The sequence below is a fragment of the Cebus imitator genome, unplaced genomic scaffold (genome assembly GCF_001604975.1).
Source record: "Cebus imitator isolate Cc_AM_T3 unplaced genomic scaffold, Cebus_imitator-1.0 Scaffold19, whole genome shotgun sequence".
Classification (NCBI taxonomy): Eukaryota; Metazoa; Chordata; class Mammalia; order Primates; family Cebidae; genus Cebus; species Cebus imitator.
The window spans coordinates 5,549,191-5,565,409 of NW_016107334.1; the positions used below are offsets into that span (position 1 = coordinate 5,549,191).

Below are 16,219 nucleotides of genomic sequence, written 5' to 3' on the forward strand. Positions count from 1 at the left end.
TCACAGGCATGCGCCACCATGCCCAGCTAATTTTTTGTATTTTTAGTAGAGACGGGGTTTCACCATGTTGACCAGGATGGTCTCGATCTCTTGACCTCGTGGTCCACCCGCCTCGGCCTCCTACAGTGCTGGGATTACAGACTTGAGCCACCGTGCCCGGCCAAAGTGCTTCTTTTTCTATGTTGTCGTGATACCTTCATGCTTTGATACACTAGGAACCACATTCTAATTTTATTGTTTCATGTGAATCTCTCCAGATTATCTTTTGTTCAGCTTCATATCCCCGGGGCCTACTACAGAGCCTTGCGGTTAGTGGGTGTTAGGTCATTGATGAATGCATGATGAAATTAATAAATGAATGAATCAACAAGTGAATGAATCAGCAAATAAATGGATTCTTTGTAATAGAGTCTCATAGCAAAAACTGGAAAGCAGAAAACAAATTCATGCAAAATGTGGAACAGTCATCTCTTTGTTAATTAAACATTTTCTAAGTCTCCCAAGCTAATATAGCTGTATGTTCTCAGTAGATGACTAACATTTCCTCAGTTGTAAATTGTGATAATACACGAGACGTGTTGTATTAAAAAGAAGACAGCAACATCTAGCTGCAAACTCTTCTGTCTTTTCCCAGTCTAGAGGCACAGTATTAGGGAGGTGCTGTAAAGAGAAAAAGACCTGTAGAGTGATTGTCCTCTAGAAAGCAAGTAGTGCAAAGGAGAAACTGCACAGTAGGGAAGCTAGTTGTTGGTGTAGCTCATCTCTTTAAGCTGCGCACAGCAAGCAAGGGAAAGGATACTGAGGAACCAAGGTGGAAGGTTAGATTTAGCATGTTTAAGAAAAGGAAAATGAGAGGATATCTGAAGTTTCTGAGTGTTGAAGAGGTCAGGAATTAAGTTTACTGTAGCCTCTGAACTTGGAAACTCTTGAATGCCTGAGGACGATATGATAAAAGATGGGAATTTCTCTTTAGGGTGCTTTGTTAAATATCACATACTCTGCCATTCAGCTATGGAGCCATGCTTTTAAAGATTTCACATAAAATACTACAAATAGATTATAAAGTAAAAAAATGCATTCAGCTTAGCTTAGAGCCTCGCACACAGTAGCATCCAGCAAAGATGAATGCTTTCTCTTGTGGTACTTGAAGAGACAAGAAGCCCTTTCTTGTATAAAGGAAACAATTTGGGTGATGGTTACACTAAAATACCAGATTTCACCAATACTCACCATTATATTCACATAACAAAACTGCACTTGTACTTCTTACGTCTACAAATTATGAAGGTTTTCCTTAGAAAGCCTTCTTCTTTTTTTTTTTTTTTTTTTTTTTCTCCTAGTGACAGCATCTTGCTCTGTTGCCCAGGCTAGAGTGCAGTGGCACCATTATAGCTAACAGCAACTTCAACCTCCTGTGCTCAAACAAGCCTCCTGTCTCAGCCTCCCAAGCAGCTGGGACTACAGGCACACACCACTGCACCTAGCTAATTTCCCTTTTCTAATAATTCTGATTTATGTTGACAGACTGTAAAACCTCTACATATTTTAACACTCATTTAGTCTTAGAGTTAAAAGAGTTACCACTCTTTTTTTTTTTCCTGAGACAGAGTTTTGCTCTTCTCACCCAGGCTGGAGTGCAATAGCTCGATCTCAGCTCACTACAATCTCCATCTCCCAGGTTCAAGTGATTTTTGTGCCTCAGCCTCCTGAGTAGCTGGGATTACAGGTAAGCACCACCATGCCCAGCTAACTTCTGTGTTTTTAGTAGAGACAGGGTTTCACCATGTTGGCCAGGCTGATCTCAAGCTCCTGACCTCAGGTGATCCACCCGCCTTAGCCTCCCAAAGTGCTAGGATACATACCACTCATTTAGTCTAAGTTCTACGAGCAGCCAGGTATTTCCTGCCAACCACCAGTTCCTGTATCAGTGTCTCCCTAGTTGTGTTGGGAGCCTTGAACTCTAGTAGACATTTTAATAAAATTTCATAAGAACAATAAAAAAGAAGCCCTTCCTGATCATTATTTCATTTTTATTTCATCCTTACTACAGTTGATGAAGTATTAATAAGTAAGGTAGCTCTCATTATGCCCATTTAACTGACAAGAAAGTAGGCTCAGACTGGCTGAATACTTGCCCAGGGTTACATGAGGTTGAAGTACAGGCAAAATTCTTTATGTGTGAGTCCTGAGTTATGTAGCCACTGAGTTATAAGACTTGCAGAGCTTTATTTGTAAATTGAACTTTCTATTTTAGGATAGTTGTGGATTTATTTGCAGTTGTGAGAGATAATGCAGAGTGATCTTTTACCCAGTTCCTTCCAGTGCTAACATCTTGCAAAACTGTAGTGTAACAAACAGGATATTGACATTGCTACTGTCAAGATAAGGAGTATTTCATCAGCACAGGGAACCTTCATACTGCCCTTTTATGACTACTCCCTCTTCCCTCTTATCCTTCCCCCACCTTAACCCCTAATAAGTCCCCATTTCTATGATCTTGTCATTTCAATCATCTTGTTATATAAATAAAACAATACATGATGTAACATTTTAAAACTGATTTTTGTAACTCCCCATAATTCTTTAAAAATTCATCCAGGTGAGTTCCATGTATCAATAGTTAGTTGTTTCTATTAGTATGCATGTATCACAGTTTGTTTAATCCTCTTCCCCTTGGCAGGACATCTGGATTGAGTTTTTTTCTTTTTTGTCTTCGGCTCTCAAAAGTTTGACTGTGAGTGTCTTGCTGTGGATTTCTGTGAGTTTATCCTATTTGGGATTCACTCAGCTTCTTAAATCTGTGTATTTATGTCTTTTGCTAAATTTTAACAAATTTCAACTGTTATTTGTCAGAATGCTTTTCAGGTCTGCCTTCTTTTTTCTAGGACTCAGGAAATGCAAAGGTTAGAGTTTTTTGTTTGTTTTTGCTGTAGTCACAAAGGTCTTTGAAGTTCCTTTCATCTTTTATTCACTCTATTTTCTCTCTTTTATAGATGGTGAATTTATATTGTTTCTTCCAGGTCACTGATATTTCCTCTGTCTCCTCCATTCTGCCCATGCATTGAGTTTTTTATATTGGTTATTGTATTTTTCTGTTCAAATTTTTCCATTTCTCTCTTACATCTTCTATTTTTGGTTCTGACTTTCTATTTCTTTGTTGAAGCTTTTCAAATACATTTTCACCAGTTTCAAGAATGTTTTAATTGTTCATTGGAGTATTTTTATGATGGCTGCTTTAAAAGCTTTGTCAGATAATTCTAACATCTGTGTCATCTTGATGTTGGCATATATTTATTATCTTTTCTCACTTAGTTTTAGATCTTTCTTGTTTTTGTATGATGAAATATGGACATTTGGATATTGTAAGACTCTGACTCTTATTTAAACCTTTGTTTTAGCTAGGTTCATCTCACATCACTTGCAGAGGAAAGAGAGTGTTACTTCATTACTGCCAGGTGACATAGAAGTCCAGGTTTTTTAACTCAGCTTCCGTTGACCTCTGCAAGGGAACTCCCAATTGCTGCTGAGCAGGAGCGGGAGTTTCAGCTCCCCAGTATGACTCCAATAAAGCAGTTACCCCTTGGTATACATGGAGATTTGCATCCCATGAATATTGTATTTGGATCTGCCCTTAGTTTTGGATACAGAACTTATGGATACAGTGGGCTTGTGGTAAACAGATTTACATTCATATGAAGCAAATGAATTTTCAACTCAATAAAATAAATTGCACATGTATGTTTCTTGTACTTAGATAACTTTTGGCCTAATTAATTAGTATTAATTAATTAATACTCTTTGTCTAATTAATTGTGTAGGTTTTAAATAAATCATTCATTTCTGAAGAAAGTGTTTTCTGACAGCCCTTAGCCAGGCAGATGTGTCTATTCTATGTTCTCACATGCCTACATGCCACTCCTTTATGACCATTAGCATATAGGCAATTTTACCTATTTGTGTGGGTCCCTAAACTAATGCCTCTTCCATTGTCTGCATCGTTAAGCACAGCAGGGGCTTTGCCTGTTTTTCTTTACTATTGTCTTCCAAGCACCTAGAAGAGTATCTGAACATGCTAGGAGGTTGTTACATTTTTATTTAACAAAATCTGCATATAGGTGGACTTGTGCACTTCAAACAAGTCAGTTGGTTGAGGGTCCATATACTTCCCTATATGTGAGAGATAGAAGTGCCTTGTTACTGCTCTCCATATGGCTTCCAAAAGTCCCTCCTACCTACCCAGCCTCCTCTGACACCACCTAAGTAGTTTTTGTGGAATTTGGCTAGAATTGAGCAGCTATTATCTAAATGTTTTTCTGTATTGCTTGGTTTCCCCTTTCCTTGTCATTTGGCTAGAGAGAGAGTAGCCAAATGACATTTCATTGGGGCCTTTCTTGTCTGTGCCTATTACTGTTTTGGGGTTCTTGGTTCCTTGAGTTCCAGATCTGAGATACACTAGGGAAAGGTAAAAGTCAGGGAACTCACCTTGATGTTTTCGTTGTATCCTGAGATTCCGTAGTCAGGCAGCCTTCTTCTCTCCACATTTCAGTCTTCTGATGTTTGTTTCTATAAATTCCCAGAGTCTTCTCTTTACACAGAAGAAACAATAGATAAAATTATATGTACTTCATCCTCAGTAAAATTTTTTAAAAGAACATTTGTAAAAACAGAAGTATCAATCATAATGATATTTAATGAGAAGATAATCTGAATATCTTATTGCTACCATTTCTCTTAAGGGACAAATTCTTTTTCCATGTTGATATGGAGGCTTGAACTTAATTAACATTTTCTTTTTAAAAGCTAATATATAGGTTATGCCAAATCTAAAAATATACCTGTAATCCCCAAAGAAGCAATTCCCTGGGCCCTTCTGTATGTGGTCGTTATTCCAGTGGATACTTCATGAGGCTGCACTGGAGAGGGAACAAGGAGGATATAGACAGATCAGCCATTTTTCACATTTAATTTCCTTCTTCATGCAACTGCACAACAGCACTGAGTTCAAAAGCTGCTGAGACAAATTTACACCTCACTAGCCCTATTCTGTTAATTGCAGAAATGGCACTTATTTTTAAGCACCAAATGGTACCATCAATGAAAAGATGGAACCAGCATCTAAGAGTGCTTCTGATGACCATTCAAATCATAAAATTATGTTTTCTCATTGTTGTCATTTTTTATTTTCCCAAAGTTTTAATGTTTCTTCCCAATGCAGAAGAGCAAAAATACCTTCTTTTTTGTGTAGCAAAACAAGTAGATGATGGCAAGACAAGTAGATGATGGTTTAAAGGTGAGATAACCAATAGGTTAGTATGTCATGATGGCATAAGCCAATTATTTTAAATAATTTTCCACACTAAATTTTCCAGATGTTGTGGCTATGAGCCAAGATAAATTTATATCATTAATCTACTAGCTAGAATTTAGTTTAAGAGCTAATTCAGAGAGCTTGTAATCAGAACTTTGAGTTGGGTTTTTGGTAACTCACATGTATAATGTTTAAGTGAAACATGCTTGTTGCTCCACTGACCCACACTAGCAAGGTGCTAAGGTATTTGAGATGATTACTTATTTTACATCATTAGGAATTAAGTCTAAGGAAGAAAGGTGTCACATTTTTGCCTGCTTTTTCTTTCCTGGAACTATCTATACCCTTGGCAAATTTGATGTTCAGAATTTTCGTCCTTTAGAAGATTTTAGTAATTTGAAAGACAGGTGCTCATTTAAGTGAAAACCAAATTTGTGTGTGTGTGTGTGTGTGTGTGTGTGTGTGTGTGTATAGCGCTATATTTTTCTCTCATAAAATTAAAAATGGACACGTGGATTTTACGTAAACATTTAAAAATTCATTTTTTTCAATGACCAAGAATTACCAAAATGATTAATATTTGTGTTGTTCTTAGATATAATAGTGCTGCTGAAAATGGTCATGATATGAACATACTTTAGATGACACTTTAGGTGACTTATAAAATGCATAGTTCAGACTGCATATGCTTTCGAAGTTTGCATTAACATAAAAAAGTGCATGTGTGTACCTATGCAACAATCTTGCATGTTCTTCACATGTACCCCAAAACCTAAAATGCAAAAAAAAAAAATTCTCCCCTACCCAAATAGAATAAATTTGCAAAATGCATAGTATAAAAACAACAACAACAACAACCAAAAAAATGTGCATTCTAATCCCACTAAATAGTATAGAGAAAAAGTCTACATATCAAGAGAAAGAAACTAAAATGGAGATAGGAACTTGTTTTTTGGACACCTTTTTGGCACCCACCATCACAGATTTTACAGTCTCAATTTCTCCTACACAGATCCCACTAACAAAGGCTATTACATTTTGCTGACATCAGTGACCTGACATCGCTGAATTATTCCCTGCTTTGGTTTACAGAGGAATAAACCGGTAATTAATTATATATCAGAACATGAGAATCGACCTGGCAATAATGTACAGGCTAAGAACGCTCTATTTACATATGTAGGTTATTTAAAATATGTCTTGTTAAATAAATATTTAAAATACTTCCTTATTTAGCTTTTACACTGTTTGGACTGAAGCTGCAATCCTCATTGCAGAATGTTCAAAAGAGAGTTGTCATAGTTCTCATCTCTGCCTGACCTGCAAAATCTCTTCTGTGTGCATGGCAGGGCATACAAAAAAAATATTTAACGAAAACAACACAAACTATCTCTATTGGCTCTGAAATATATAATGAAAAGAGAAATTTCATCCTGAGAAAAATCACAAAACTTGTTTTTGTCTTGAGGGAAATAGGACAAGGGGCACAGGCATAAATTAATCACAATCCACACAACCACCTCAGAGAGAGGAGTTAAAAGCGGACAATAAGGGAAACAAATGATTCCACAGGAAAATGTTCTCCTCACTGTGGGTCATTTTCCCCTTGTAAATATCCAGACTTAATTTTAAAGTGGAAATAAAATAAAATACAGGACTTAAGAATTTTCCATATCTCTCAAATCAATACAGAGCCACAATGTTGAAACAACCATAATACTGAAAATAAACAAAACAACACCAATAAGGTGGGAAAACAAACTTTGCAATTCACAGGATGGCCACGCGCAGACTCAATCAGTGTCCAAGAAGGTATTCAGTGTATTTCTGGGGGCTCAGAAATTAGCTTTTTTTCCAGGAGGATAGCTGGATACCTGCAACTGCCCAGTCTTATCCCTGCAGAATTCAATCCCAACCATAACGATTCCTGATCCACCAGGGGGAGCAGTTCACCAGCACAAAACAAGCCTTCCCCAAAGGAAGTCACTGAAGGCGCCTTTTCCTCTCAATTTCCACAGCTGACAACGACCCTGATTTTTATCAGTTCTCCTAGCTGTGGCACTCATATACCTCACACTGATTTCATATGCCTGACCTCATGGTGGTGGGATACGTGTTGTTCCTCACGGACGCATATGCCCACGAGCAGGTTTTTCTGTAGGACTTGACATTCAGTCCTTAGTAATTTATAGAAATTCCTTGTTTTATTATAGGAATTAATTTAGTCCCTGCTTCTTTGCCAGCTTTTATGGACAAAACTGATAGGTTTATCAAACTGCATATTTCATACTTATTCTAGTGCATGGATAGAGTGGATAAGCTGATCTTTGGGGTGCGTATTAAGGAGATGTGTGTAGGACAGATACTCTCTCTCTCTAAGGTCTTGAAGACAGGCATTTGCCACAGCTTGCAGATAGTACCCCTTCTTCTCCAGCGAGTCTTTTTTTTCCTGTCCTGAGACTAGAGCCGTGGCACTGAGAAGGAAAAAAACAGCTGTCAGAGAAAGGCCAGTGTTGGTGATAAGCCTTTTGTGTGCAAGCTCAAATTTGAGCCAGCCTGTCCAAACAAAACAGCGGTGGACTTCAGTGGAGCTGTGTATGGGTAGAGAACCCCATGCCTGCTGATGAAAAAGGCAGCCAGAGAAGTACACTAGCCCTTGTTTTGCAAATGGTTCCACAATCCACTGAAGGAATTTTCCTAGGGGAGCCAAGTTTTACTTTTGACAGAAGTCAGTCCTTTTGGCCCCTTATCCTAAGTCTCTCCCCTGGCACTTCAGCTCACTGTTCTCTGACAGTCCTCACTTCTCAAGGTATAGACCCTGGTCAGCAGCTTTGGCATCAGCTGGGAATTTGTTAGACATGAAGAACCTCAGGTCTCATCCTCGACTTTTAGAGTCAAAATCTGCCTTTTAACAAACCCCCCCAGGTGACTGGAGTGCATGAAAGTTGAAACTATGCTCAGAGACTCTTGTCTATGGAAAGGTCTGCTTCTATCAGGATGCAGAAAAGATGCATAGTTGTGTTCTTCAAATAGAAGTTATAGATGTCAAGATTATTACATGGCCTTATATACATAACCAGCTCTCAAAGCAGCAGGGACAAAGCAGAGAATTTAGTCTGTCAAGGGAAGACTTGGTTCTGGAACATAGCAGCTTTCTGGTGCTTCATTTGTACTTCATAGTTACTGCCTCCACTGGGAAGATCGAGGGAGCACTGACACACAGAAGATTCAGCTGACACTTCTTTTCCTCCAAAATTATGTTTTCAGTCTATGGATATCAACCATGGATTTGGCTATGAAAATTTTTTTCTTTAACTTTACCATTTTCTGCGTTTATTTTTTTGAAGGTAGGGTCTTGCTCTGTCACCCAGGCTGAAGTGCAGTAATACATTCATAGCTCACTGCAGCAGCCTCACACTACTGAGCTCAAGCAATTCTCCTACCTCAGCCTCCTGAGTACCTTGAACTTGAGGCACACACCAACACACACTGCTAATTTATTTTATTTTTGTAGCGATGGAGCTCACTATGTTACCCAGGCTGGTCTTGAACTGCTGGACTCAAGTGATCCTCCGACCTCAGACTCCCAAAATGCTGAGATTATTGGCATGAGCTGCCATGCCTACCTCTGCTAATATTTTATTACTTCTGAATAAACCATGGAGAAAGAAAAATCTCAAGACATCCTGTATATTTACTCATTATTTGCTTTGTCTAATGGCTTTGAAGAGGAGAAAGTTGAAAGAGCTAAAATAATCATTTGTGATTTCTGATGACATTCCAAGACTTACCCTGGATAATGTTGTCAAGGCTAACTAAAGAATGGGAATTTATTCTAGAGAAAAAAAGAAAGAATTATCTCATTAAAAATACCCCCAAAACAGGTAAATTCCAACCACACATCTGTTAATATTGCCACCTGAACACTCGCAGATGGATGGAGTTAGTAACAGGTATTTAAGTGGTCGGATTAAGACACATTGTGTGTATTTCCTTGATGAATGGGAGCAGTATTACGGAGCAGTATTCTGCATTGCTCTTTTTTTTTTACACTATTCTTTTGCAAATGCTGTAATGTGATATTCTGAATTTTGGCACAAATTCATTAGAAGGGAAAACTTTCCTGAATATCAACTGCTTGGTTACCAAGTTGGATGTAATCCCTTCCGAAGAAAATCAGTTATAGAAGAATTATGATATGGGGTTTATTTCCTGACAGGGTAGAGATTTAGCATGGCAGGCAAGAGGAAGGGCTGTTCTCAAATCTGATGTCCTGGTTTTGCCCAGGCCTGGCCAAGACATTTAAATTCTTCACACATTGAAGAGGCTCCTAGGTCCTGGGCCCCTCTGTGAGGTCTGGGGTGGGCATGGGATGGGGGAGGGTAAACATGCAGCTGAATGTGAACAGTGTGGGAGGGAAGATTGGCTTTCGGACAGGGAGCTAATATCCAGAGAGTTTCTGACAGCTTCTCCCAAGATCTTCTTTCCTGCCCTTCCAGATGGCCTTCCTCAGACTGTTTTCCTCTCTGGGGTCTGCCATTCTATTTTCAAAGAAAACAGCAACATTCCAAAGAATAAACTAAGGAGAAGTATTTACTTGTTATTCCAGACCCACTTCAAAGGACCTATAGATTTAATAAAATATAAGCAACTTTGTTATTTGCTCCCTAATCTAAACCAACTTCACTGTCGTCCTCAGTAGTCCAGATAATTTTGTCATTATTCAGTTTATATTCCAGAACATCACATTTTATCGGTTTCAGCTTCCAAAATTCAGCATGATGTGCACCTACCCCAATTAATATCATAAGCTTCTGCAGAAACCCAGAAAGAGGAATGCTGAATTCACATGAGTATATCTGATTTATTAAAATTTCATCTTGAATAGAGATGGAAGTCATAGGCAGAGAAAGGGAGATAAATCTCCTCCTGATACAGACTCATTGCCAACACCAAAAACATGAGAACCTCAGGACTGGCTCAGAACCTCAGAGCAAATACAGCAGCCCCAGTAAGAGCTGGCTCAGTGTAGACTGGAAGTTAGAGAAGGTGAGGGTGTCATTTTCAGGGTGCTCTGGATGATTTAGATACAATAACTCATCGAAATGGGAGCTGCTTGCCTTTAAGGACACAGATCTTCCAGTTCCTTCTGGGTTTCTTAATTTTTATAGCCATAATCAAAGACAATACTATTATTTTTTTTCTCGTTAAGCATTAATATAAGAGCTGAATAATTAGTGTAAGTTATCACTGCTCTTTTTTTTTTTTTTTTTTTTTTTTTTTTTTTTTTTTTTTTTTTTTTTTTTTTTTTTTTTTTTTTGAGACGGAGTTTCGCTCTTGTTACCCAGGCTGGAGTGCAATGGCGCAATCTCCGCTCACCGCAACCTCCGCCTCCTGGGTTCAGGCAATTCTCCTGCCTCAGCCTCCTGAGGCTGGGGTTACAGGCACGCGCCACCATGCCCAGCTGCTTTTTTTGTAGTTTTAGTAGAGACGGGGTTTCACCGTGTTGACCAGGATGGTCTCGATCTCTTGACCTCGTGATCCACCCGCCTCGGCCTCCCAAGTGCTGGGATTACAGGCGTGAGCCACCGCGCCTGGCCATCACTGCTCTTTTTTAAACCATGTAGCCACATTCACAAACATCAACGTCCTTTGCAAGATGAAAACAACCTCAGACATGTAGGAGTCAAGTATTGCCAACATCTAAGAGAAAAAATAAAATGTCTTTCATTCTTTCATTCCATCTTGGGCCAAATTTCTTTGGAGAGGGACTTTTATTACTGGAATGTGGTAAAAATGTAAAAAGGCTGAATATTGTCCATAAGGGCCTTTCGTTGGTGTCCTTTTGGGCCTTCTTAAAAAGAGAGAGAGAGGAAAGAGAACCCAGATATTTAGAGGGCTTTGAGATGAGCCTTTCCCTTATCTTTTATCCTTATAAGCATTTCCGATCTGCAAAGGAAAGGGATAAATCCTAGAAATGATTCTCATGATCACCCTCGAGGTTAAAAAGTGGTTTTCTGTGGCTCAATTCTGTTGAATATTATCCAGGCTTATTTATAAGATATCTGCAATACAAGGCAAGAGAAAGAGTTTAGAAAAATGAAAGGCTATCAGGTAGAAACAAAGCTTGCATTCTTAGGAAGTTTATCATCAGAGCAGAATTTTCTGATAGTGGGTAGGTATTTCCTATATCAGTCTTGCTCTGGAATCTTCACTTAAAAATAGACCCACAGGAAGTGTCCCTTGCCAAAGCTATGGTAAACAATTAATTGCTTTTCAATCGCCTTAAACTGAGGCATCCTAGATTCTAGTTAGGTAGCTGTCAAACTTTTCATAAATATTTCAAAGGAACAGCTAATGGCTTTACTCTTCTATTTCACTTTTCAGTTTTGGATATTTCATTTTATTATTTTGTTTTTTTGTGCATGCAAACATACCTTTGAAATAGACCACTGCAGGGTCGGTCAACCTCAGCCTCAGCACTCTTGATATTTAGGGCCAGATAAATACTTGTTATGGGGTACTGTCCTGTGCATTGTAGGATCTTTATCAGCATCCTTGACCTCTACCCACCAGATGCCAGTAGTAACTTCCTTCTCCCCAGTTATGAAAATTGCAACTATTTGCAGACAGTGCCAAATGTCCCTGAGGGCAAAAATCACCCTTAATTGAGAATCGCTGCACTGTTTTTTAGCTTAGTCCATGCCAAAACATTCTGTGGTCAAGTGTCATTCTGTGGAAATTTGTGTAACAACTTTTGGGTTTTAATATAATTATTATTGTTATTAACTACTATTATTGGCATTGTTGGAACTAAGTTTGTGATCTATCTTTAAGGGCAAATGCTTTATTATTTATTGGAGTCAGTCAGCTTCTAAACATATCTCAACTGGTTATGAGTCGATTTGCCACCTAATTTTGGACAAGTTATGCCAACTGGTTATGAGCCAGTTTGCCACCTAATTTTGGACAATTTATATTCCTGAGTTGTCTCATTGGTGAAACAATTATGCCACTCATTTTTCTGAAAAGAAGAACTAATCCAGATAATAGACTAAATGTTGCAACTATGTGAAGGGGCTACAAGAAAAAATTATACAAAATAGCAACTTAAAAAGCATATGAGGTTACATAAATATTAACTATTAAGCATTATAGACATAATGTACAATTGTACCTCTCTCCTGAAAGGGTTAAAGTATTCCCTTAATACCAAGGAGAAACGTGGAAAATGGGAGCATCACTACATAAAATTCATCTCAAGAACTATTATTCAATGTGTACATATTTCTAAATTCAGTTTCAAAACATTATACTCTTTTCACAATAACCTTAGATAAATATATATTTATGCCATCTAATGGAAAGGAGATTTTCAAAATGTCATTTAATGAAAAGACAGAAGACAGGATTAAGGCACACGTGGGAAGGTCCATTTTACAGAGGTCAGATGTCTTCTGAGAAATAGTAAGATCAGGTAATAAAGCTAAGGATGGGGTAATGCAGAGGTTGACTTAACAAAAATAACAGAAGCAGATTCGAAGCTGGTCCTAATACTGTACCTAATTCATTCAAGTGTGCCTGTGCCTAAGCCCAGCCCAGAACAGAGTGCTCTGATGTTTAATGTGTGGTACAGCAAGTAGGGCAGAAGCTGGGAACAGAACACCAACCTTACGTCTTTGTGTTTATTAAGCTGTATCACATGACGTTCACCTCCCTAAACGATGTGCTTGGTGTGTCATGGGATACTGTGATGTGTAAAATAAGGTAACAGAGGTAGATTGAATCATTCCCACCAACAAAGACTCCTTTCTTGAGCCCTTTGAAAGGGTCTTTGGACACAGTTTCCTTGTATAACAATCACTAAATCCTATTCTCTCGAAACGGTGATACGCCTTTGCTCCCAGCTACCCTTTGAGTCACTTCTCCTCTTTCACTGTGTGGTAGGTGACCTATTTTATAGGACTTTCACCAAATGTTGCCCCAGTTACCTCCAAATTTAATTCTAGCAAGAGCAAGGCCATCTTGTGGGAATCAAAGTACTTATCAGGAAGGCTTGTGCGGGGGTATGCCCACTTAACGAAAGACTGTTTCCACATCTTCTATATTAATCCTGTGCTTTCAAACACTTTTTCTTTAAAAATAAAGGCTATAAAAATAAAATAAAACTGCAGTAACAGGCAAGCCTTGATTTCTGGAAAGAGTTTGACAACCTCTACAAGCTAGGACCACTAGCTTGGAGTTTAGTGAAGGCATGGCACAAAAAATGCATTAAAGCCAGCTCTGACTTGTGTAGCAAGAACTGATACCACTTTGTGGAGCAGACGTGCTGTTTCTGTGGAGTGGCTCAAAGGAGAAGTCATTTACTACCGGCAATCTCTTCACAAAAGCCAATAGTTTTTACCTATTAAACTAGCATGGTTTTTGACTGGAGAGTCGATAACATTTGTTGGTCAAATCAGTATAAATTTCTGTTGATGAGTGACTGTTGCAGTTGCTTAGAATTCCAAATCAAAGTTTGGAAAGAAGACACCAAATATTCTGCTGTTGATTTGGGAATTAATAAAAATTAACATGAAGACTTTTGGTTTGTTTATGTAATACTGACAAATCACCAAATACGTCTGCATCACAACTAATTTATTTTCTTCCCTTGTGTAGAAATAGAACAGGTTTAAGAAACTAACACATTCTCCCTGGCCTCTGTCTTGCCTGTGTTTGGCATTTCAGGACCCAGGTGAGCACTCATGGTGAGACAAATCTATCATTTCTCCCGGATAAAGCAACCCAAGTGTAGCTCTATGGATATGTAAGTAGTCCATAAGATTTATGTTTCCTCAGAATATCATCTTAAAGCAAGGGAATTTGTTGTTGATATACCAATAAACTTTCTTCTTATTCCAATTGAATCCGTCACCGTGGGTGTATTGATTTCAGTTTTCTTTCCTTGGCATGTTTTTCCTTTCCTTTTTGAAGTAATCCCCCTTGAAATTTGTAATAAAAATGGAATTCATCTTGTTCCTTCCTTGGATCCACTGGTCTTGGAACTGAACTCTGCTTGCATGCAGACATCCCAGGGTGTCAGAATTTGAACTTCTGTTTCTGGGCTGGGAACTATATCAGTCATATCCTAAACTAATAAATGATTCGGGGTTTGAGAAATATTTTCTTTTTCTCTTTAAGCTAATCTCAGAACAATACTCAATCGTAAGGTCGTTGTCAACAGCTTGCTCAATTTGTCCTTTTAAAGAACCATTCTTTCCCAGCTTGGCTAGCTGCAGCCTCTTGACTTGAATGTGCTGCCTTGGGTCTGCTCTGGAATTCAGTCTGGCCTCACAGCTCAGCTGACTTTATAATTCAAATATAATTGCTGATACACATTCAAAAATGTTCAGGAAACTGTAAATGCTTATTTTAGCTTATAACAGTGGTGGTATTTATATTTGAAGAATGTTAACATGACTACTAGAAAAATGCACATGTATCATCCTCTACAATCTAGGACTCTGTTAGCAGGTCTAATCTAGGGGATGAAGGTTTGAAGAGGGTTTTGTTTATTTGTCTTGGATCTTAAAAAGCACGAAGTGCCAAAACAGGATGTGCAACATAGTTAGTAAAAATAGAAGTCCGAAGTGTGTTTTATAATCCAAGATGTACCATTGACTAATAATTAAACAGCCATCCTTGTTCTTTTCTCGCTCATCCTTAAATAGCCATAAGATATGACAGTATGTACCAACTAGTCATTGGGCCTCTGGTGAGAAGGAGCTACTATGGGCCACAGCCCACCCTCCCTGGAAGTTCACATCATGGCTTCTGGAATCATCCTCACAGCCCAGGGATTAGCATCTCGAGGTTAGACTCTGGAAAATGGATGTTGCCTCCTGCCTCTCACCATCCCATATCTTCCCTTTGCCTGCTGCCTGATGTTCATCCTCATGCACACATTGTGGTAACCCCCTGGGTGCAGGATTAAGACCAAATACCTAAGCATAGACCTCAAGGTTCCTTTCTACTCTATACCTCTGAGTGTTTTGGCCACTCAGAGCTACGTAATTTGCCTTGTATCTACTTTCTCCTCTCATACCCGTACATGTTTCTACTGTTAGGCTTCCAGCTGCTTTAAATTCCCTTCCCCTTTTCTCAACGCGATACAGGATCTATACTTTTTAGTTTCTATAGAACTGGCTTTTCACTGCAGTAAGCCCTTTCAATCTATGGGACAGAGGGAGAAGCTGTCCTCTCTTTGTTCACTGGCTACCTTTACACACCTTTCACCACTCTGTGGTTATTGATTTACTCCTCTGTGTTTCCACATCCACATCCACCTCCAGGAGGCTATGATTGTCCAAACCGGAATCTTGTTAGTTTTGGTCTCCCATCCCCTATTGCTCAATAAATGTGGGAGGGAGGAGAAAGAGAGAGGAAGTAGAGATCCCTGAAGGTCTCACAACTTATGTTTGGAATTAACAGGCCAACACAGGACATCTTGACTCTACTCACCCACATGCCCCACACACCATATCTGGCCCCACTCCCAGCATCCTCCTGGCTTCTGCATTTCACATACTGCTCTGTTGAAGCCATATAGCTGCAGGTCTACCTTAGGTCCTGCCTTTCCCCTTCCATGCCCAGGCTCTAGCTCATTGGTCCTCCAGGTCCAGCCCAGCATATCTATGCCACTCTATCATTCCCCAGTCTTGGGTCCTCTCTTCCTGAGCTACAGCCACAAGAATTTCTGGAAATTACTCAAGAAGTAGCTACACACATTTCCCACCTCATGATCTTGTATGCACATGATGGCTATTGTGTTCTTTCTCCATGTCTCCCTTGGCTGGATCCTCCTCAGCCACTGGATCTCGGTGTATAAATCACTTCACCTAGACTTTTTTTTTTTTTTTTTTTTTTTTT

The 16,219-nt window shown here is 38.9% G+C and overlaps 1 protein-coding gene across 1 annotated transcript in view; it reads right to left on the reverse strand.

Annotated features, from left to right (window-relative positions):
* LOC108295919 overlaps positions 1-16,219 on the reverse strand; it is an 81,083-nt gene that overhangs the window by 5,338 nt on the left and 59,526 nt on the right. The window contains exons 2-3 of the mRNA XM_017518270.2: positions 4,836-4,913; positions 4,483-4,585 (exon numbers count right to left, since the gene is read on the reverse strand). Of these exons, the coding sequence (XP_017373759.1) occupies positions 4,483-4,585; positions 4,836-4,913 (181 nt within the window). The remainder of the gene's footprint in view (positions 1-4,482; positions 4,586-4,835; positions 4,914-16,219) is intronic.